The 22,060-nt window shown below is 47.7% G+C and overlaps 1 protein-coding gene across 2 annotated transcripts; it reads right to left on the bottom strand.

Moving 5' to 3' along the window:
* Positions 1-247: 247 nt before the first annotated feature.
* On the bottom strand, positions 248-12,609 carry CCKBR (cholecystokinin B receptor). 2 transcript variants are annotated; one of them, XM_070626113.1, is made up of 6 exons: positions 11,283-12,327; positions 9,706-9,749; positions 2,802-3,053; positions 2,370-2,619; positions 1,897-2,069; positions 248-1,728 (listed from the first exon to the last, which is right to left on the bottom strand). In XM_070626113.1, exons 2-6 carry the CDS (start codon positions 9,716-9,718, stop codon positions 1,190-1,192), a joined length of 1,227 nt encoding a protein of 408 aa, XP_070482214.1. In that variant the 5' UTR covers positions 9,719-9,749; positions 11,283-12,327; the 3' UTR covers positions 248-1,189. The 2 variants fall into 2 exon arrangements, with proteins under 2 accessions (XP_070482214.1, XP_008522343.2); XM_008524121.2 differs by lacking the exon at positions 9,706-9,749 and having other exon boundaries at positions 11,283-12,609.
* Positions 12,610-22,060: the final 9,451 nt, after the last annotated feature.

Genomic DNA, 22,060 nt, shown 5'->3' with positions numbered 1-22,060 from the left:
TCAGTCTTATAACCAAAAGGGAGGCTGCTCCAGAAGTCCTATTCAGGTCCAGTCCCCTCGCCCTGCCTCATTATTGCTGGCCAGTAAGGGTGCCTCCAACGGGCAGAAGCTTGGCCAGGTTCTGACACCGGAGAAGGGTGCATTAAAAAGGCCCTACTCTTTAATTTCTGTGCACCTGTTATGGTCTGACTCGTGGTGTTTCAAACACACATTGAATAAAATGAGTCTTACTATACAGTGCTTCCTCTTTTATCTTTTCATTAAAATTTTAATAAGCATCTATTAACATAGTACCTTAACAATGACACAACTTTAGGAGTATGTGCTCAAGAATCATGACGTGTCATGGATATCCCACCTCCCACCCCCATTCCCAGCTATTACATATAACACTGGAGTGTGGGTGAGTCCAGGATGACAACCAGAGAGAATACACACAGCCTCATCTAGCCTCAGACCACGGGCTTTGTGGCAGGGGGTCATGCACAGGAGTGAGAAGCAGGGGGAGGGACCTGACAGGAAGGACTCCACAAAATCTGATGTCTCATCACCTGCCCCCAAAAAGTCCAGAAAGGAAGTTTAGGAGGAAGCCAAGTCATTTATTATCTTTCGAAGAGACTGGGTGAGGGAGGAGGGGGCAAAGTCACAGTATTTAACTTGAAAGGAATGACAGGACTTTTTAGTGCAAAACAGTCTGTTGGTTAGGGAAGTGTGAGAATAGGCCAGCTGGTGTTTCCAACACTGATTGGGGAAGGGCACTGTGAGGTCAAACTGGGGGTAGCCTGGAGCATCTCAGGAGTCAGTCCTATGCCAGGCTCCAGAGCCCTAGAAGAATCAATGCCATTACCATATGTGTGTGTGAGAGGCAGGTCAGCCTCTGTCAGACTTCCTGCTGTGTAGGGATAGTCCACTGCTAGGGACCCTGTTTCTGTGTACGTCCAAGATCAGTGCCATGTTACTATGTGCCCAGCTCAGTCCCATATTAACAATGTGCCTCATTTCCTGTGTGGGGATCTGGTTTGTTTCCTTTGTGTCAGGTAAGCCATCTTTTCCTGTGCATTGGGGTTAGTCCATGCTGTTGTGCGTCAGTCTCCTATGTCAGTTAGTCTGTGTCTCTTGTGTGTCTGGATGGGGCTGTGCTTGTAGGAATCAGTCTGTCCTGCCTTAGCCCCCACTCCCCCTCCACCCCTCAGCCAGGCCCCAGCGTGCTGATGGTGGTGTAGCTCAGCCTAGACAGCGAAGCAATGGAGGGGGTGGGAGGGTCCTCATCTGGAAGAGGCCTGGGGCGTGCTCTTGGAGGCCGGGGGCAGCAGCGGGCGCACGTGTCGAGGCAGGCCTGGCGAAAGCGACGGTGCATGAAGCAGTAGACCAGGGGGTTAACACAGGCCGAGGTATAGCTCAGCAAGTGGATGAAAGAGATGGGTGCACCCGAAAGTGCGCGGTGTGCACCAGGGCCGTCGAAGGCGCGCCACGTGTTGGCGCTGTACACTGGCAGCCAACACAGGAAAAAAAGGACGACAATCACCAGCAACATCCGCACCACGCGCTTCTTCGCTAGCAGTTTGGCCTGGGCGGGCCGGGGGCCGGATCCTGGCCCAGGAGTGGGCGCAGTCAGCGCGGACAGCTCCAGTGCAGGCCGGGAGCGCGGAAGCTGCACGTAACAGCCATCGCCGTCCTCACCAGCCAGCCCGAGCTCTGGCCGGCAACGTCCGTTCTGGTGGGCAGCGCCTGAGCACAGACCGTGGGTTGTCAGAGTAGTAGGCTGAGTGTCAATCTTCAGCCTAACCTTCACCTGACCCCCCATTTACAGCCTGGCTGCCGACACACTCCTTTCTGCCCCACCCCCTCTAGGCCCCGCCCCTTTCTAAAGCCCTGCCCATCCTGGATTTCACCCACCTGGTCCCGCCCCACCCGACGGCCCTCCTTGGCTTCGGAGTCGGTTCTGGTTCTCGTTGTCACTGTCACCATCAAAGCGGAGCCCTAAGTAGAGCTCGCGGGAGATAAGCCCGTAGGCCACCGCCATAACCACACCCGGGACGAAGAACAAGAGTAGGAGCAGCAGCACAGACCTGGAGGCAGAGCACAGACTATAACGCTGGTCTCTGTCTAGCTACGATAACAGATGGAGGAAGAGCAAAGGATTTTCCAGGGCTGGCGGCCAAGCCCCAGAGGTAGATTTGGGAGTGCTCCTGCGAAGGGTTAGAGAACTGGGAGGGGCCTCAAATGGGAATCCCAGAGTGGTGAGTGCAGAAAGGGAACTGAAGCGGTAATTCTGGGAGCAGCTGGAGAAAGATTCTGGGGAAAGGTTGTAAACATCTAATGGAGATGGAGAAGGGAATTCCCAGAAATAGGTTAATGGGCTCTCTCACCAGGTTTGGCGAACTCGCGCACTGGGCCAGCGATGCACACACTGCAGCACAAGGGGTCCCGCTGGCTGCAAGGTAGTGTACACGGGGTAGGGCACCATGAGCAGTCCGGACAGCATCCACGTGGCTACAATCACACGAGCTGCGTGGGAGCGCGTCTGCCACACGCGCGCCTGCAGTGGTCGGCAGATGGCGCTGTACCGCTCCAGGGCGATGGCCACGAGGCTTAGCGTGGACACACTCACAGATACCCCTAAGGAAGGGAAGAGGAAGTAGTCTCTAGGAAGCTTGCACTACATATTCACCAGTGGGACTTCCCCAACCTGCACTGGAAACATCCTGACATCCAGCAAGGACTTTAGGAGAGGAGAGAGGCAACAGGGTGGGGGGTGGGGGTGAGGGGGGGGTGTCGAGCAGGTTAGTTCTCTCACTTACCCATGAGATAGGAAACTGCCTTGCAGACGACTGTGCCAAAGATGAATCTACCCATGAGATTCGGCAGGAGGGTGAAGGGCATGCAGGCCACAGCCAGCAAGAGGTCGCTGACTGCCAATGATAGCAGGAAGGCGTTGGTGACTGTCCTCAGGCGGCGGCTCAGTCCCAGGACGACGATGATAAGCACATTTCCTCCAACACTCATCAGAAAAATCACTGCGTAAAGGGTGACCCTAATGGCCAGCTCCAATTCTGGGTAGGAAAAGGTAGAGATGGCAGTAGGGGTCTGGCCCCCACTCAGCGAAACCCTCCAATCTGACTTATCCCCAAACCCCAGTACACAGCCAGACCCCTCTGCATCCCAAGACACCCTACCCACTACCCGATTGGACCCACTCAGTAAATGGTGAACTTGAATCCTTTACCCTTCTAACTCCTTGAGGCTTAGTTAAGTTGGCCTAACTCTACCCTTCCTTAAGAAAGCCCATCTCTTCTCAAGCTTTGCTCCAAATTCTTCCTTCTTTTTGCAGACAAACTTCTTGAAAGGATTATTTGCATCCCCTCATTCACTCTTCAGTCCATTACAATCCAGTGCCCTGTCCCCGCATCACTGTTTGGACACTTCTTCCCAAGGTCACTAAGCTTTAACTGCCTTAGTTAAAGGTCTCTTCGCAATCTGTTCTGCTTGACCTCCCCGTAGCATTTGACACTGTTGACCATGCACTACCTTTTGAAATACAGGTCAGATCATGTCCTTATATTGCCTAAAAACAACCCTTTACCTACTCTCTACTGTCTGCAACACTTGAGCATGTCATCCAGATTCTCTGAGAACTGCCCTCTCCCTCCCCCCACCTCCTGCCTGCAATGCACCCACTTAAGCCACTGGATGACTCAGTTTCTTGAAGGCATCATGCACACCCATGACTCCCTCCCTCCAGGCTCACATTGGTTTCTCAGCTTGCAATGCTCTTCTACCAACCCCCCACTAATACCCCTCCATCACAAACTTATTTTCTGTATCTGGTGAGTTCCTATTCACCATCATCCTTCCAGACTCAGGTCCACTGTCCCCTCTTCTGTAAGGCCTTTCTGGACACCTCATTTGGAGTTAATCTCTCCTTCCTCTGACCCATGCATGTTTCTTACACATCTGTTAGAACCCTTTTTACTTTCTTCCTTGTATTTTAATTATCTCCAAACATTCATTCTCACTCAACAAACATTTACAGAGGACTCCCTTTATGCCAGGCACTGGGGACAAAGAGGTGAACATGACAAATTCCCTGCCACTTGAGATCTCACAGTCTAGAGGGAAACTCAGACATATAAACAGATAATTGCCACACAGTGTAATAAAGAGTGAGGTTGAGGAAGATACAAAGTGCTGTGGGAGCTCAGAGGAGGGACACCAGTGTTGCTGGGCTAGACAGAGGGCTGACCCCATTCATTTGTGTTATTGTCTATTGGGAGATGGATTCATCTTTGGGCCTCCATGTCACAGCCAAGCAGACCCAGACAGAATTGAATTGAATTAAACTGGACCCAGTCACCCATGCCCATGGCCTCAGCACGAGAGAGACTGGAGCTTGAAGGGAGAGAGGGCAGGGGCAGAGCCTTCCGGGTTGGGAAGAGGGAAGGGCCTAGAGCTGCAGCTCCCTCTTCTGCAGCCCCATACTTTGGCTGCCTTTTGCCATAGCCTGCGAATTAATAAACTATTTTCTCATAACAATAACCAACTTATTCAGAAGCTATTGTAGGCATCGTCAGTAATATTTACAAGAAAGCCCCAACATTACTTGCTCAGAGTACATAGCAAGTAAGGGGCCAAATCAGAATAGAAGTCAAGTCTCCAGATCCCTAAAATGCTGCCTCCTACTACTCCCTAGCTTCTCTGTCATTCATCATGCTGCCTCCTTCTCCCAATCAAATCTCAGTCTCCGTGCCTCATTCTCCCTCTGCACTCTCTCATGGTGTTTCTCACTGTATTATTATGTTTAATTCTCTATCTCCACCAATAGACTATGAGCTTCTTGAGGACAGGGGCAATGTCCATCTTGGTCTTCAGCATATCCCTAACACTTGGCATAATGTCCTGCATGTAGGAGGTTTTAACACGTGCTTGTTAATGAATCTTGACTGAACCTCTGTCACTCTCCACACAAATGCATCTGCTTTGTCCTCCCTCACCCATCCTTCACCTCTGTGCCTCTAGATTCCAACATACCCTCTCCTCTCTGCCTTTGTCTCTTTGGAGACACACTTGGAGGTTTCTTGGGGGGGGGGGGGGCGTGTCATTCACAGGCTGTGATTTTGTATACGTTACTTTTACTATTATATGCAAACCATCTGTGTCTCATTTAGAAGCTGGGCGCCTCTCTTCCATAGGCAGGGAAGGCTATGGAAGGCTTATGTGTGGTGAATTTGAGGGTGTGTGTGTGAGTGTACAGGGGGCAAAAAGGAAACTTTGGGAGAGAGATCTCTGTCAGAGAGGTCCTTGGACCCAGAAAAATAGAGCTGGTGATCTATCTTGCACTCTTTGTGTCTCCTCCCAGTCCACTGCCCTTCCCCCCTCTCCATATCACCCCTTAATCTCTCTAGTCCTATCATCTCTCTCAGATCCTCCTCTGGATGCTTCTCTTCAAGTAGTTCTTGATTCAATAATCACACCTCACTTTGGTTCAGCACTCTTAAGTATGAGAAGCACATTTCTCATTCATTCATCCAGTTCACGTGTCTCGTGTGTGTCAGAAAGATGAGAATATGCCCACCCTTATGAATTTCCCAATCTGCATGGGACTCCTAAAAACTAGAGGACAAAGTCCCAGTAAAAATGACCAGCAATTGTACAGCACTTTGCTGTTTTACTGGGCATTCTCAGCTATTACCTTATTTCTAGCCACCACTCTCTCTCCAAGTCTTTGCTATTAAACAGTTCGGAGATGTGAAAAAGACTAATTAAAAGCAATCTTAGAGCTAGGAGTCTGGGCAGAGGGAGGGATGAATAGGTGGAGCAAAGAGGACTTTTAAGGCAGTGAAACTGTTCTGCATGGTACTATAACGGGTGGGCAGATGTCATTATACATTTGTCAAAACCCATAGAACATACAACACAAAGAGTGAATCCTAATGTAAACTATGGAATTTAGTTAATAATGTATCGGTATTGGCTATCAACTGTAACAAATGTACCACACTAATGCAAGATGTTAAGAATAGGGGAAACTGTGTGGTGTGTGTGTGTGTGAATGGAAACTCCCTGTATGCCTGTTCAATTTTTCTGTAAACCTAAAACTGCTGTAAAAATAGTCTCTTAATTTTTAAAAAAGTCATAAAAGAAGCAATCAGAATGAAGACGTCCGTGTGTGTGTGCGTACATACATGTTTGTATGAATCCATGTGTGTTTGTGTGGTGGAATATGAGTGACTACAGTGGCTTCACAGTGACTAGGAACCTAAAGCATAGTGGAAGAATGGGAGATGGCACCTCTAAGGGGACAGCCACTAGTGCCTTGACAGTCTACCTGTGGGCATCATTCTGCTGGGGATGAGAGGAGAGCAGAAATCAGATCGTGGCACTCAGAAAACTGGGACAGTTCAGTTCTGTTTCTGGGGTCTAGAGGATCTGCGTTTGTTCTGTCCAGATGACGGCAGAGAAGTATGAGCACAAAAATCCAGATAATGTGACACAAAACAAAAACCAGGCTTTTCTAAGAAATGAGTACACAGAATACTGAAGCTGCTGATGCCTCAAATCCTGCCTTCCACTGGTGTGTTGCATCTGGTCACTCATGTACACAGACATCAAAGTAACACCCATGTCTCTGTGGTGACTATGGATAGCATCCACCTGATTGTGAGTAACAGCTGGACAAATGGGGACATCCAAATGTCAATGAGTACTAACTGAGGGAGCAAAAGTAATATGCAAGGGTGTGTAGGTAATATCAGAGTAAGCATTGGGTAATACTTTAGTCTGTGAGATCATATCTGGGTGGGTGAAAGTAACACATATTTTTGTGGGCAATATCTGGAGAAGGGTAACAGCTACACGTCTATGGGTAATATCTGATTGAGTGTGGTTTACATGTAGGTTTAGGTAATATCTGAGTAAGTATTGTAAAATTTGTTCCAACTTTAGTATATGTGCTATTGAGGGAGCAGTTGTTGTAACATTTGAATGAGCAGGGGTAATATCTGTAGATAGCATCTCATTTGTAGGTAACATCTTCAGGAAGCACAGGTTGCATTCGGAGGTCTGAATGTGAATGGAGGATTATCCAGTGATGATGGTAATAGCTAAGTGAGTAGAAGTAATATCCAAGTATGTGTGGACAATATTTAAGTGAGTATGGATGTGAGATGTTAACATTTTAAGATGTAGAGTGATATGTTAATCTGATTGATTAAAATAACTGAGCACCTGAGTGAACATAGGTACTCTTTGAGTTTTTGTGGGTAATAGCTTAATGTGTGAGAGGAATATCTGTGATTTTATGGGTAATATCTGGAGAAGAGTTACTTAAATGAGTATGGGTAATATCTGATTGTGTGTGGTTAATAAAATGAAAGTGAGTCTGTTTGATGGATGAGTAACATCTAAATGACTGTGGGCAATATTAAAACGACTATGGGTGACACCTACTTTTCTGTGGTTAGCATCTGAGTGAACATGGGTAACACTCTAGTCTGTGTGGATTATATCAGAATAATGTAGGTAACATCCAAATTCCTACTGGTGACACTGGAGTGAGCCTGGGTAATATGCCTCTGTGGAAGTAATATCTGAGTGAGTGTGGCTAACAGAGTCTGTGGGTAACTTCTGACTGCCTGTGTAACATCCGACTGTGTGTGGGTAACAACATCCAAATGGGTGAGGCCAATTCTTACACCTGATTCACTTCACATTCTGCTTTCTCAGCGTCCCTTGCTTTATTGACTATCCCTGCTATCTTCTGCACCTTCAACCTTCCTCTCTCTTGGATCATTGCCCATCAACATTTAAAAGATGCTCTTGTCTTAACTACACACACATACCCACAAGACGAAACTAAACATGCACACACATACCCTTCCTCAACCCCATGCTATTTCTAGCACTATCTTGTTTTTTCTTTTGTCTCCCTCCCTGCCAAACGTCTTGAAAGTTTTGTCTACACACCCTGGTTCACTTCTCATAACTCCCTTCCCCACTGGCCCAAACTACAACCTGCTGTAGTCAGGCCTGAAGACCCACAACTCCTCCTAAGTACTTTCTTGTTATTGAATCCAAAGGATGCTGTTCTGTTCTTATCCAACTTAAATCAGCAGCATTTGATATCACTTATCCCACCCTGCTTGAAATTTTCTTTTTCCTTGCCTTCATGTCTCTCTGATGGTTTCGTCTGGATCTCATTCATGGACTTTCCTTCCCTTGCCTGGCTTTTAAATATTGGTTTTCTTCAGGGTCTTGTCCCAGGACCTCTTTTCTTTTCATCCTACACAATCTTTGTATGATTTTATCTATTCCTATGGCTTCTGTTACCTCCCCTAGGAAGACCTTTCAAGTCTGTATTTCCAGCTTATACCTCTCCCCAATGTTCCAGCCCCCTGGATTTAACAGCTTACTGGGCAACCCCACCTGGATAGCTCACCAGTATGTAAACTCAGTGGGTTCCAAACTGAATTTATAATCTCCTCTTTCAAACCTGTCTCTGTCCCTTTGTTATCCTTCTCATTATATGGCACTAACATCCATCCAATTGTCCAAGCCAGAAACCTAGATGTCATCCCTTGACCTCTTCCTCCTCTCCATTTCTAATAAATCGCCAAGTTCTGTTGATTCCACTTCCTGAAGTGCCTCTCAAATCCATCCACTTCTCTCCATTCCCACTGCTAGTACCTTAGTCTAAGCCTGCGTCATTTTTCACAGAGAGCAGTCTAATATAATAGCCTTTGGAAGTATCCCCCTGCCTCCCGTCTTTCATGTCTTGTCCTCCAATCCATGCTGTACACTACAGAACTAATCCTGACTGTACTACTGAACCTTTCAGTAGTTCTCAGTGCTTTCAAGATAAAATCGACATTACTCAGCCAAGTCTATAAGGCTCTCTGTAAAACCTCTGGGCTGGTCTTCATCCTGGGGGTTCATTGTGCCTCTCTTATGGTACATGTCTCAGGCACTCAGAAACTACAACACACTGAACAAAAGTGCCATGGATTTAAACTTTGGGCGTTTATACATATTGTTCCTCTCCTTGGGTTGTTTTTTGCCCTTTCTGCCCCTTCACTTGGCTGGCTCTCCTTCAGGTTTTTATTTTCATTCAATTCATACTTCACCTCCCCAGGAGGCCAACTTTGATTCCCAAGGCTAGGCTAGGCTAGAGGTGCTCCTCTTCTGTGTCCCTACAGCCCTCTCAGGGCACTTTCCACTCTGCTACAATTCCCTGCTGACTTGTCTGTCTCCCCCACTAACCTGTGAGCTCCATGAAACAGGAGCTCTGTCAGTTTTGTTCTTCTCACATCTCTGGTGCCTAGCACAATCTTTGGTTCGATAAATATTTGTTGAAGGAAAGGATATGACAAATAGAAATGGCAAGCAATAGGATATATTGGAGTATATGAGGAAGCCATTTGGGGTAAGCCTAATTTGGCCTGACTTTGTTTTTTCCAAAAGGGCCTGCCATGGCCATCAAGCATGCCTTGTATATCTGCCTTAAACATTTCCTGTGGCAAGAACAAATGCCCTTAAGATAAAGGTGCAACTCCCCCAGCCCATATTGGCCTTTCCTTAAGGATAAGCATCTTTCCTTAGGCTGGGAACTGATTGCTGCACTCACCTTTGACCACCCAGCTCCCCTATGACCATCCAACTCGAGACAACAGACCTGCCACCCTGCTGTGTCCACCGAGACAGCTGACCTACCTGCTGTGTCCATCGATGGCTGTGCCGACAGAGCAGTCTTGCGACTATTGTAAAAGGGACATTTCAATCATATGTGAAACATCCTGTTTGGGGGTATAGAACCACTCTGTGCACCCCACTTCTTCAGTGCCCTTTCTTCTTTCAGGAGGAAAGGCCCTGGGCCACGGTCCTCACATTTTAGCTCAGAATAAACTCTCCCAAATTTTCATTAATAGATTGGTTATGGATTATTTTCGTCGACAGATCTAAGTGAGAGCGTTTAACAACTGGTCTGAGAAAGCATGCATTGTTTTGCGGGGTAAATTAATACTTGAATTACAATTTATTCCCACTTTCCCTTCTTGAGCTTGGAATAATTTCCTTCTGCTTAACACTGTTCCTTCTCCTAGAATCCTGCTTCTTCCTTTTCTGCCTACTGAACTTCAACTTCAAGACTCAGCTCCCAGGCTCCCTCTGTGAAGTTCTCAGACCTCATCTCCTTTGGGTGCCCACAATTCAGACCCTCTCGTGGGACTTCCCGTGCTGACTGTGACTTCTCCATTGGTTTTCTCTGACCTCTGTACTAACTATGGATAAGGGTCCAGATTGCGTCTAGTATATCCCTGTGTCCCCAGCACCTCGCCCAGGGACTACAATAGCAGGTATCCAGTAAACATTTAAGGAAAGAAATGATGCAGGAAGGGGAAAAATATATTTTGAGCTGGGTCATCAAGAAAATGTGGATACTGGCAGATGGGAGGAGTGAAAGTCATTTTGGGGACTGGATGAATGGAAGCAGTCTGGGAGTGTGAGGAAAAGTTGGTGGCACAAAGGGATGGGGTGATGAATGGGGCAGTCAGGCTCCAGGAGGGTGAAACCTAAGGAAGGGCAGCTTGGAGGGACTTGGAAGGGACTTGGAGACATTACTCAGAGACAGAGAAAGGGAGAGGGTACAGAGCCTTCAGAAGAACTCCGACTTGGGAGGCATGGGGATTAGAGGATGAGTGAAATGGAGACAGGCAGCTCTAGGGAGCAGCCCCCAATACCCAGCCTAATTCAGGTTAGAAGATCTCTTTTAGGAAGCCTGGCGGGTTAAGCTGGGGGAGCACAGGAGATTCTAACTCTAACTTCCCATTCAGGCCTTCCAGAGCACTCCCTCCCCCAACCAGCACCCTTCTTTTTCCCAGTCTTGCCTTCCTTTCTTTCCTTCCCCGTTATGGCTTTGTAAACTGGGTGTAAAAGGAAAAGAGAGACCTGGAAATTTGGCAAGAGGAGGTCCTTGCCTCCCCACCATCTGCATCTAGGAGGGGGCTGTGTGTTGGGGAGGATGCTGTGTTTTGGGGGTGACCAGGAGCTCTGGGTGTGATCAGGGGACCAGGGTGTGAAGGGGCTCTGACTGGATAGTGTAAAGCTGTGATGGAGTTTTATGAGCTGTGGGGGACAAATGTGTCAGGAGGAGCTGTTTGGGGACTGAAGGAGTTCTATGAAGGGTGGTGTGGGCATCCGAGGAGGCAGTGTTGAGGCTGTGGGGGGCCCTCTTTTGTGCTGTTTGGTGCAGTGAGAAGGAGCTTGTGGAGGGGGCTTAGGGAGGCACCCACCTCGTGTCCCGGCTCCGCGGATGCGAGGGGGCTCGCAGCTGAGGTTGCCAGTACCGCTGCTGTTGAGGAGGGGGCCCCCTGGGCGGCACAAGGAAGCCCCCGGCCCGGGTCCGGATCCCTGCACGCTCTGGTTCAGCTTTAGCAGCTCCATGGCCCTGGCCCAGCCGCCGCCTCCCTCCGCTCGCCGGGCGGGCTCCCGCTGCGGCTCCACCTGCTCACGCTGCGATTCCGGCTGAGACTCCTGCCCCGCCTGGTCCCCGCCCCCAACCTTGGCCCCTGCCCCGCCACTCCTCCTCCCCTCGCCTCGCCTAGGCTCGCGTCCTTCCCAGGCTCGGGTCCGCTCTGTCCCACCAGGTGACTCTCCGCCCCCTCTCCTGCTCAGGGCTTACTCGCCCCCCTGTGTTACTGTCCTCCAGGCTCGCCCCTCCCTAGATCTCTCCGGTCTTCTCTTGGAGATTTTCTTCCCGCCCACTCTCCTTCACCACGGGTTCCGGGGATTCTCGAGCGTGTGTGTGTGTGTGTGTGTGTGTGTGTATGTGTGTGTTGGCTGGGGTGGGGGCTGGGGGTTAGGGGCGGATGGAGAGGTTGCGAGGAAGGAGGTTGCGGGGGAGGGAAGGTAAGAGTGGTTATGGTAGGGCGCGGCTGCGGTGGGGTCTAACATCTTTCCCTGGTGGGTCAGACGACGTGGAGGTGGCAACTGAGACAGGGGCGGCATGGGGGTCCCTAGCTGCGGCACAGATGCTTTAGCGCGCGCCGAGCGCCGCGGTTACTGTACTGTGCGGCAGCGGCCACAGCGACCGCAACACTATCGCTCCCGTAGTTCCCTGCAGCTCCTCGTCCCGGGGCCGGAGTAGCCCATGTATCTGCCTCCGCACTCTCCATCTCCTACTTCAGGCCCAACACCCAGGCTTCCATCCAAAGCTCCCAAGGAACCTCCCGCAGCGGACGAGGATCGGGGGGTGGGGGGGGGGAGTCAGCATTTGTCCCTGGGGAGCCCTGGCACGGGAAAGGGCTGCCTGCCTGAAGGAAGAGTCTGCTTCTTGTTGAGGTGGGCCGCGGTGGTGGGGAGAACTGCCTAAGATAAAGGGAGTGGGGAGGGGAGGGTGGGGTATGGTTCCAATCCTGGCCCAGCGCAGGCGTATGAGGGAGGAGGCAGCCGGCTTTCTCCGTGGTCTCCAGGCAGCGCCCACTCTCATCCAACACACTGACGCTCCCTGTTTGCTCTCAGCGCAGGTCGAGCAGCCTCTACAGGGCGTCAGGTTCCCACGGGAGGGGGCCAGGAGCCGGAAGGGGGGCTGCATCACTGGGGTGCAGCGGGAACAAATCTGAAAAGGGCATGCGCAGGACCGAGGTGGGTTCAGCTCCCTGGGCAGGCCTTGAGTCCTCTATCAGACCTGCTCACTATCCATTCTCCTCCATTCCAAAGAAACTCCAGTATGACCTGAAATTCTTCTCTGGCCCCCAGCAGTAGCTGTCAAAGACGGGAGCATTAGTCAAAGAGCAGATTAGACTGGGATGAGGTCTGAGTTGATGGGGAACTGAGAGCCCTATCCAATCAGTCTTTTGGAGATGATCTGGTCCAACCAGCACTGAGTTTATAGGCACTGGGGCATTGAAGGAAGATTTAAGCCTGAGCTATGTGGGGATGTTGTCGCCTGCTTCCCCTCACCTGCCTCCTGGCATTGCCTGCCTTCCCCTTCAGAAAGCCCTGGACCAGAGTAGCCTCATTTGCTGTTTGTTCAGCTCCAGCACAGGTGGGGCCTCAGATAACCTGCTGGACTTTTCCCACATTGGATAACCGTAGGATGTGGGCACCGGGGAGCAAAGGAAATGTAGAGGAGAGAGGAGTGGAAAGAGGAGAAGTAGACGGGCATCCACTTGTTCAGCAAAGTATGTGCCAGGTAGCCAAATATAGGGCTGTGCACTAGCTGTCCCATACAGTTTGAGCCCAAGTAGCTCCCACTCTAGTGGGAGAAAATGACAGGTCAGCCAATGATTACACCAAGATGCACAAATCAGAAATTTAGGAATCATCCTGGATGCCTTACTCCCTTATGCTCCTTCATCCCTGTAGCGGAGACTATGACAAAAAGCCCAGACTAACGCTTCAAAAATGAAGGATTTATTCTCCAGCTGCTGAGAGTGCTGTTGGAAGACAGCCCTCAACTGTCAGCACCTTTGGCTGTTGCCTGAGCTGAAGAAAGCTGGCTTATCCAAGGTCATGGTCCTTTTCTGGGGCATCCTGCATCCAATGACTGATCCACATAGAGGCACAAAGGTTCAGCCCCCTGCCACAACTGAGGACGATTTTGAAAGACGTTCACAGCTCCTCATGGGGTTGACCGAGGCCTTTGTTGGGACTGAATTACTGCTCAGCTTCTCCCTTCACTCAAACCTACTTTCATCCTCTCTCTTACACAGGTGTTGACTCCAAGAGCACGCCTTAGTAAACATCCCCCACAATAATCCTGTCTTAGAGTCTGCTTCCTGGGGAACATAGCTGCCTCAGTCTCGTATTCAATTAATCATGAAGTCCTGTTGATTTTAGCTACTCAGTGTTCCTTGAATTGGTCTGCTTGCATCTAAACTGCCATTGCCCTGCTGTTTCTTGTACTACTCTTCTAGCCTCCTAAATCGTCCACCACATTTTACTGATGCCTCTTTTCATTCATCTTCTACCTCAAAGCCAGAGTGATATGTTCAGCATACAGATCTGATTATGCTACTCTTCTGACCTTTGCTTTTGGATAGAGAAAACCTTTTAACAGAGTCTATGAAGCCTGTAAGGCTTGGGTTCTACTGACCTCTCTAACCACCTTATTTTAAGTCACTCTGTTTCTTGTTCTCTCCACTATAGACACATTGGCCTTTATTTAGTGCATTTTTTGCATATAAGTTCTCCAGTTATATGGCTTTTCACATGCTCTCTGGAAGCTTTCCTTCCTTATCTAATTAGCTCCTACTCATCTGTCTTATCTCAGCTCAAGATCTCAGCATTTCTCGCAGATATTTTTCCTGACTTCCTCTCTTGCAATAAGTAGAGTTATAAGAGGACCCCCCATGACTCTCACTCTAGTATAATCTCCTTCCCTTTAGTGTGGGTGGAAACCGTAAATATGATGAAATACTACTTCTATCGTTATATTATATGGCAAAAGGGATTTTGCAGATGTAATTAATGTTACTAATCAGTTGACCTCAAGATAGAGAGATTATCCAACTAGCCCTAACCAAATCACATGAGTCCTTTCAAAGCTGAAAGTTTTTTCTGGTTGGCAGCGGAAGAGGAAGTCAGAGAGATTTGAAGGAGAAGGATTCAACACGCTGTTGCTGGTACTGTTGCAGGCTTGAAGATGGAGGGGGCCCTCAGGCAAGGAATGCAGGTGGCTGTGGTTGGCTTGAGGATGGAGGAGGGCACAGAGCAAGTACCTGAGAGTGGCCTCTAGTTGACAGCAGTCTCTGGCTGATAGCCAGCAAGACAATAGGGACTTCAGTCCTACCACTGTGAGTAACTGGATCCTGCTAATGACAGGAATGAGCTTGGAAGCAGATTCTTCCCCAGAACCTCCAGAAGAGAATTTAGTTTGTCTGACACTCTGACTTCAGCCTGGTGATACCCTGAGCAGAGAACCCAGCCATACTGTACCAGACTTCTAGCTGACATGTCTGTGAGCTAATAAATGGATGTTGTTTTAAGCCACCAAATTCGTGATAATTTGTTACAGTAGCAGTAGAAAATAACACATCTCTCATCTCAGGTGATAGCAAACGCAGACCCTTACAAGCCATGCAAAGAAGTGGGAGCATTGAATATTTGTTAAGATTTAGAAAGATTTGGAGAGACTGCAGTGGCAGCTGGTGTGGAGAGCAACTTGAGGGGTGGGACCAACTGAGAGTCCATGACAGTTATTCAGGTGACAGATAATAGTGGCATGAACTATAGTCGTGGGGGTAGCAGAGAAGATGGACCCAAGAGCTATTTAGGAGGTAGAGAGACAGAATTTAGAGACCATTTGCATGTGGAAGGTGAGGGAGAAGGATGAGATTAAAATGAACTAGGTTTCTGGTAACTTAGGATAGGAACTATTGAACAATCACCTCCTATGTTCCAAGCAAATCCTCGCAAAGAACTACAGATTTAGGTCCAAGATTATTGATGACTATTTTAGATGAAAAAAACTAGCTCAGAGAGAGTTTTAGTAACTTTCCCAAAGCCACAAAGCTGAAAAGGCCACAATTCAAAGCCAGGGATTTTGGAAATCAGAATTCATGTGCTCATACTACACTGTTTCCCAGAATGTGTATGTTTTACTGAATTTCTCTGATCACTTTCTTTCTTTCATTTTACATAATATTTTTTCAAACTTTGTTGACTCATAAAATCTCTAATTTCATCACACACACACACACACACACCATCCTTCACTCACAATAAATAAGCCAGCCTCACACATGATAGAGAAAATGGAAACTATCAGACAGCAACTTCCACCAGTGAGTCTGTTCCATTTTGGACGTATTAAGTTTCAGATGCCTATTAAACACCTAAGTAGGAATTCCAGTAGGAAGCTGAATATACAGGTTGCATAGGAAGTACTATAAACCATAGAATTAATGAGAGTGTGTTGAATAAGAAGAAATGAGGAACCAGGTCAGAAATCTGGAAAAGACCATTATTTAAAGGCTGGGTAGAGAAAGACCAGCCTGCAAAAGGTGCTGAACTGAGCCAAATGCTCCTCCTGGATCAAAAAAAAAAAAAAAAAAATGAGGACTGAAAACTGTGCTTTGAATTCAGTGACCTGGAGAGCCTCAGCATGCTTGGAAAGAGCCGTTTTGGTGAGGTCGTAGAGGCAGAAGACAGATCGGGTGTGCGGAAAACTGAATGTGATGGGAGAAAGAGCAGTGAGTAACTTTAGGCAAGGCTTTTAGAAGAATAGTTATTAAGGAAAGGAAAGTGGGTAGTAACAAGAGGGGGCTGTGGAATAAAAGATGTTTTTTAAGATGGAAGAACTAGAAGAATACATTTTTGCTGATGGAATTACCCCAACATATAGAAAAGACTGAAGATGGGGAGGGGCAGCAAAGTTAATTGTTAATGCAAAGAAAAAGAGAGGCAGGGAGAGGGGGTGAGAGAGAGAGAGAAAGACAGAGAGAGAGAGACACACACACACACACACACACACACACACACACACACACACACGTCAGTTAATTACTAATGCAAGATTCCTGAGCAGGAAGGGAGGTATGGAACACACAGCACATGTGGAGTGTTCTAGCTTTTGATAGTAGAGACTCAATTGTATGAGGAAGTTATTAGAAGAGAATAATTATAGGTGAAAATAAGTCATGGCCCACCAGATAACAACTATATTTCACAGACTCTTTTGCAGCCAAATGAGGCTTTATGACTACATTCTGACAGTGGTTATGGGTAGAAGTGATAAGTGCAGCTCCCAGATCAAGCCCTTGAAAGAGAGGAGTGGACTCCCTTTTCCTCATTATCCTTTCCTGCAGGTTGAATATGGATGTAAAGGTAAGTCACCTTCATTTACACAGTGAGGGTAATACACTAGGGATGGCAGAGTGACAAGATGGAAGGAGCATGGGTCTCCTATACTCTAAAGCCATTTTGCCCCCTCTGGTTCTCCTGTATGAAAAAGAAAGAAACTGCAATCTTAAGGCTCTACAGTTTTTTCTCTCACTTGTCACAGCAACTTGATCTGTATCTTACTGAAGACAGTAGATGTGTAGCTTTAATGGGGAGCTGCTGGCTGATAGTTCCTACTTTCTCTATGAATTTGGGGATCTGGTCACAGTAAGTGGTGTGAGTGTGTGTGTGTGTCTGAGTGTGTGTGTGTGAGTGGATAGGATTGAAATTTTAGGAGTCAAGATTGTTCAAGAAAACTGTATAAATTACGAAAGGGAAAGTGGAGACAAAAGGAATGTAGTAAGATAGTTACAAAAGAATTGAGGACTCATTTAAGAGTTAGTAATCAAGAATTTCTACTGGTATCAGTTTCTCCAGCAGAACTCAGGTAGTTGGATGCAAGCAGGGAGAATGTAGATACTTTAGTTCATTCAAAGTTAAGATTTTATCAGATGGCTGGGATGGAAAAACAAAGGGTCAAGGGTGAAATAATGGGCCAGGGAATCTCAGCTGGAGACGACAGAACCATGAGGTAGGTGACAAAGTCTAAAGTGAGTAAAGTAGGCTCCAGAAGATTGGGAGTTGTCAGCAATGAAAAAAGGAAGACAGTAGCACAATGAATGTATGAGTGACAAGGAGCAGGGGTTTATTGAGAATGGGGAAGAAGCATTGATGAATGCAGAGGACCCCAAATCAAGTATGGGGGTTGTGAGAGAATGAGAAGTCACCCTTTTCTGCAGACGATGTACCATCCTTATGGGAGTGCTGATTTTAGTTAACACAGGAGTTAGGAGAGTGTTCAAAGAAGTTGAGGATTTAAGAGTTTGCAGATGTTGGAAAGGAGTTACAGAGGACAAAACTCCTCTGAGAAGCTTTCCTTAACTCCACAAGTCTGGGTTAGGTGCCTCTCCTGTGGACTTCTTTAACTCCTTGTACTTCTCATAGCAGTTCTTACAGTTACATGTCTTGCAATTGCCCTTTGTCTATATTTCAAGGGTCTGGCTCCTGCCCTTTTCCTCAACAGTTTCTCAAACCACTCTTCACACTCCTTTTATTACTTATTTTTTAGCTTTTCTTTTTGCCCAGAGAACCTTGAATTGCTTATAGCTTCAGGGTGCATTCCACATTACTCATCACCCTTGTCCCTTGCTCATATTTTCTCCTCTGACTAAATATAGATGGGTGATGGGAGGTGAGGGCCAGGAGATTGTGGGCATAGATTGTGGGCATAGATTGTTTCAAGGAGATGGTTTGTAAAGAGGAAAACACCAAGTGATAGGTGCAGTGGATAAGGGGGTGTGTACCATGAGCAGAGAAGGGGATGAAAATGTGGTGCTAAGACGGTCGAAGCTTATTTCTCAAAATCAGGAAATTCCATCTATGCCAGGGAGTAAGCCAGCATTTGGGAGGAATGGGATTGCTCAGAGCCAGGAAACAGGGGGACTTTAGATCAGAGCAAGGAGGAACTGGAAAGTCAGTGTGGGTAGCAAGAGGAAAGAGACCTGGACCCTTGTCCCAGAATAAACCAGAAACCTAAGAGGTCAAGGAAGCAAGGGTAAGGTGTCCCAAAGTAGGGCCAAGCTCAGTCCTGAGGGCAGCTGCCTTTCTGATTCAAAAAGGTTGTCAGGTTTTTGTTGTTTGTGTGTGTGTATTTGTGTGTGTGTGTGTGTGTGTGTGTTTTGAAGGAGGATGCAGGCCCACCTAACTTGACTCTTGTAGCTCTAAAAATTTTCCCTTAGAGAAGTCTCAATCACCCAGCTACTGCCCCACAGGCCCAAGTGTGGGCACATGATCCTTCTTTCAATATTCTATATCAGAGTTGAGATAAGAGGGGAAAGTTTAAACAACACTTCAGTAAATGTTCAGGGGAAACAACTAAGGGAGGAGAATGTAGTGCCTAATGCATAGCCAGACGACCTGCTGTATAAGGTAACACTTATTCTAGGTAGGTTGCAGGGCCACACCACGTCAGCACTTTACTCAGGACACACAGTGTTCACACACACAGTGGTATGAGGGTTGTGGAATAGGCTCTGCCTCCAGCATCCCTGGCTCTGACACACACATGCAGCTGGAATCCAGTCTAGGGGAGAAACTAGTCACAGTTTAGTCTTTGGGGTGCCCACTTGCCCATTGGCTCAGCCCCTCCCTCTGTGTCTGATTAGGCTGCCTTCTTCCCACATCTCCCCACATCTTTCAAGGCCTTCTCTTCTCTGCATTTCTGTGATGTGCAGATATGCTTCTGTGCTGAGCTCCTGCCCACACACTCCCTGCCCACGTAGGAGGCCCTTCTCTTGGGACAATTAAACAAAGAGGGAGGGCACTGAGAAGACAGAAAGGCTGGAGCTGGAGCACCAGAGATGTTGCGCAGAGGAAAGAAACCAAGGAAAGGACTAGCTTTCCAGATCCTGGAGCTTGTGCTGGGGAGAGCAGAGGCACAAATCTTCAGGCTAGCTCCCAATGGGTGGTTACACATGACTTCAGATGTGGGCTCTCATGTCTGAGAGGTAGGTCAACAGGGGCCTGGATCCCCCAGGTCAGGGCATGACTTGAGGTCTAACAAAGCCGCAGGAAGGCTCACGAGGGAAGTCACCCAGAGAGAAGGCTTCCATGAACACATCCAAGTTATCAGTCTCTGGGGACCTGTGGGACCTGCTGGTGAAGGGCAAGGGTGCGGACAACAGGCCAAGGTACTGAAACTGGAAAGGCAATGACAGACCTTAAGAGGGCCCATGCGTTCTGGGGTGAAAAGCACAAGGATTTTTCAAGGTGTTGGGGGAGACACTCCTGAATGTTTCCAGCCATTTGATGGCACTGCCCCCCAACAGTGCTGTCTCTGATTTGGCACAACTTCCTCTGTAATGTCTCTCAGCATCATCACTGCTGCATTTTAGTCTTTGTTAAAAAATCTGAAGAAAGGTTTTCACAAATCAGTAGAGACCACAATTCTGTCCCTGAGATTCCATTTCTCCCTGGATGAATCTCCCAGCTTTAAAAGGCAATGCCATCCTGAGGCCTGGGAGGGAGCCAGACAAGGGGAGGGAAGGAGTGCCCTAGGCCCTCTGCTGGCCAGACCTGGTATTGCCAGCACAGCCCGGAGGCCCAGGGCCAAGCAGAGCACCACAACCTGTGCTCCAGGGCCCTCAAAGGCACAACTGCTCCTAGAGAAATAGGAACAATGGTCATAGCTGCCATTCATTATTAAGCAGGTACTGTCTGTCAGGCTCTAGTAGGCAGTTTGCACTCATTATCTCATTTACATTTTAATTCTCCAAGCATTTCTTTCAACAACCCTGAAAGATTTTGTAAGAGGCTGAGTCCCCCAGTTAGTAAGTGATGTTTCGGAACTAAAATCCTACTCCGATTGGCTCCAAGCATCTGACTGGCTCCAAGCTCTTTCCCATCTCTTGTGCTTATAAGTCAGCCTAATACTTGCCCTGACTGGGCTGTGACTCTGACCCTGGCTCTAACCCAGCTAGATTATCCACTTTTGATCTGAGCCTCAAGCCAAATCCTCGCTTCAGCCTCAAACTAGAATCCACCCACCTTGCCTCCTGCTCCTGGCTCTTGATTCCTGGCTTCCAGTGTTTGCACTAGATCTTCCCTGGGGTTGGATGGCCCTTCTCCCTACCAATTTGATTTCCTTCCAAGCTTGATACTTTATTTCCATCTGTCTTCAGGGCTAGCAGCCAAATCCTCAGAAAGAAAAGGGTGAAGTGTGGAGGACCAAACAAGCTGTGAACACTGAGGAAGAGTGTACATCCCAAGTGTTAGCCGGGCGAGGTGTCCTGAGGTTAGTGACCCAAGGTGGGAAGTGGGTGAGGCCCTAGGTCCTGTGGGAGGGAAAAGAGCTAAGCCAGAGCAGCTGGGCTCTCAGCAGGAGGTCCCTTTGACATTCTTGACACCCGTGTAGGAATCTAGCAGTGACTCCAAAACTCCTGCCCTCCTCCCACTGTATGTGTGCAGAAGGGAGAGCTGGAATTGGCAGCTCTTCTCCAGAGCAGTGGGTGCAGCCTTGAGATCACACTTCAGCACGTTGGGCAGGCTTGCTGGTGACTGGCTCCTTCTCCCCTGATTACCAGTGTTACTGCTTGCAACAGTCATTCTCAAGAAAGGAAGGAACTTGCCTGGCCTCAGCCTCAAGCTGAGGTAATCTCTTTCCTTATCTCTCTAAGAGAAGCAGTAAGACAGACCTAGGTTTTATGCCATCTGACTGAGAAGCCCTGTGATATTGGTCAAGTTATCTAACCTCCCAGAGCCTGGGTTTTCTCATTTCAAAATGGGGTAATAATAGAACTTTCACATTTGGTTGTAAGGGTTAATTGAGAGAATGCACTTAGCTCAAGGCCTGGCATGAAACAGCTTCTTAATAAATTGTATCTAATACTTTTAATTGTTTATGGGCTTCAGTTTCCTGATCTGGAAAAATGAGCATAATAATAATAATTTAAACTTCTTAACGTTTTTCTAAGAACCCAATGAGATAATGGATATAGAGCAGTTATGAATGATTCCATAACAGTGTAAAAAACTGGATATTTCCTTGATTCTCTAAATCAGACAATTCTCAGCTAACCTTTTAACCACCTACCTTATGGAACATTTAATCTCACTTGTGTTTTGTGGCTTTCTTTCCAATCTCTTTTCCCCTAGTTGAGCATCTTGCAAAAGTCTCTGGGGGTTTTATGTTGGACAGAATAACTGGAGGTGGGGAGGGCCTCGGCCTTCAGACCATGCCTGTTATGCTGGTGTGCACCTTGTTCAGGCCTGCCCTCCCCCTTGAGGGTGCTGCTTTGAGGCTTCAGTGCCAGCTTGGACATGGTGATCTTTCCTGTTTCCATTCAATTCTTAATGTTCTCTATTCTGGGCCCCCTGTGAAAGTGGGGTCCAGGCTACTTTTCTCCCCAGAAACATTGTGATAGGTAGAATTTTGGCTCCCATTGCCTTTGTCCTCTGGTGTTATTCCTGGGATTTTGGCAAAAGGGGCTGCAGATTTAATTAAGATTAATAATCATCTGACCTTAAAATAGATTATCCTGGATTATCTCAATGGACCTAATCTAATCATATGAGCTTAAAAAACAGAGATCTTCCTTAGCCTTGTAATAGAAGGGAAAGTAAGAGATTT

Source organism: Equus przewalskii, chromosome 6 (genome assembly GCF_037783145.1).
Source record: "Equus przewalskii isolate Varuska chromosome 6, EquPr2, whole genome shotgun sequence".
NCBI lineage: Eukaryota > Metazoa > Chordata > Mammalia > Perissodactyla > Equidae > Equus > Equus przewalskii.
Note: the sequence above shows the minus strand (reverse complement) of the source record. Positions and strands in the feature narration are given on the sequence as shown.

Bases quoted from the DNA above. Each gene is read 5' to 3' on its own strand.
- CCKBR (XM_008524121.2), bottom strand. From the start codon at position 11,433: ATGGAGCTGCTAAAGCTGAACCAGAGCGTGCAGGGATCCGGACCCGGG. The intron at 3,054-11,282 runs GTGGGTGCCTCC...TTTCCTACCCAG, and splicing joins CCGCGGAGCCGGGACACGAG to AATTGGAGCTGGCCATTAGG. The intron at 2,620-2,801 runs GTAAGTGAGAGA...TCCCTTCCTTAG, and splicing joins GGCAGTTTCCTATCTCATGG to GGGTATCTGTGAGTGTGTCC.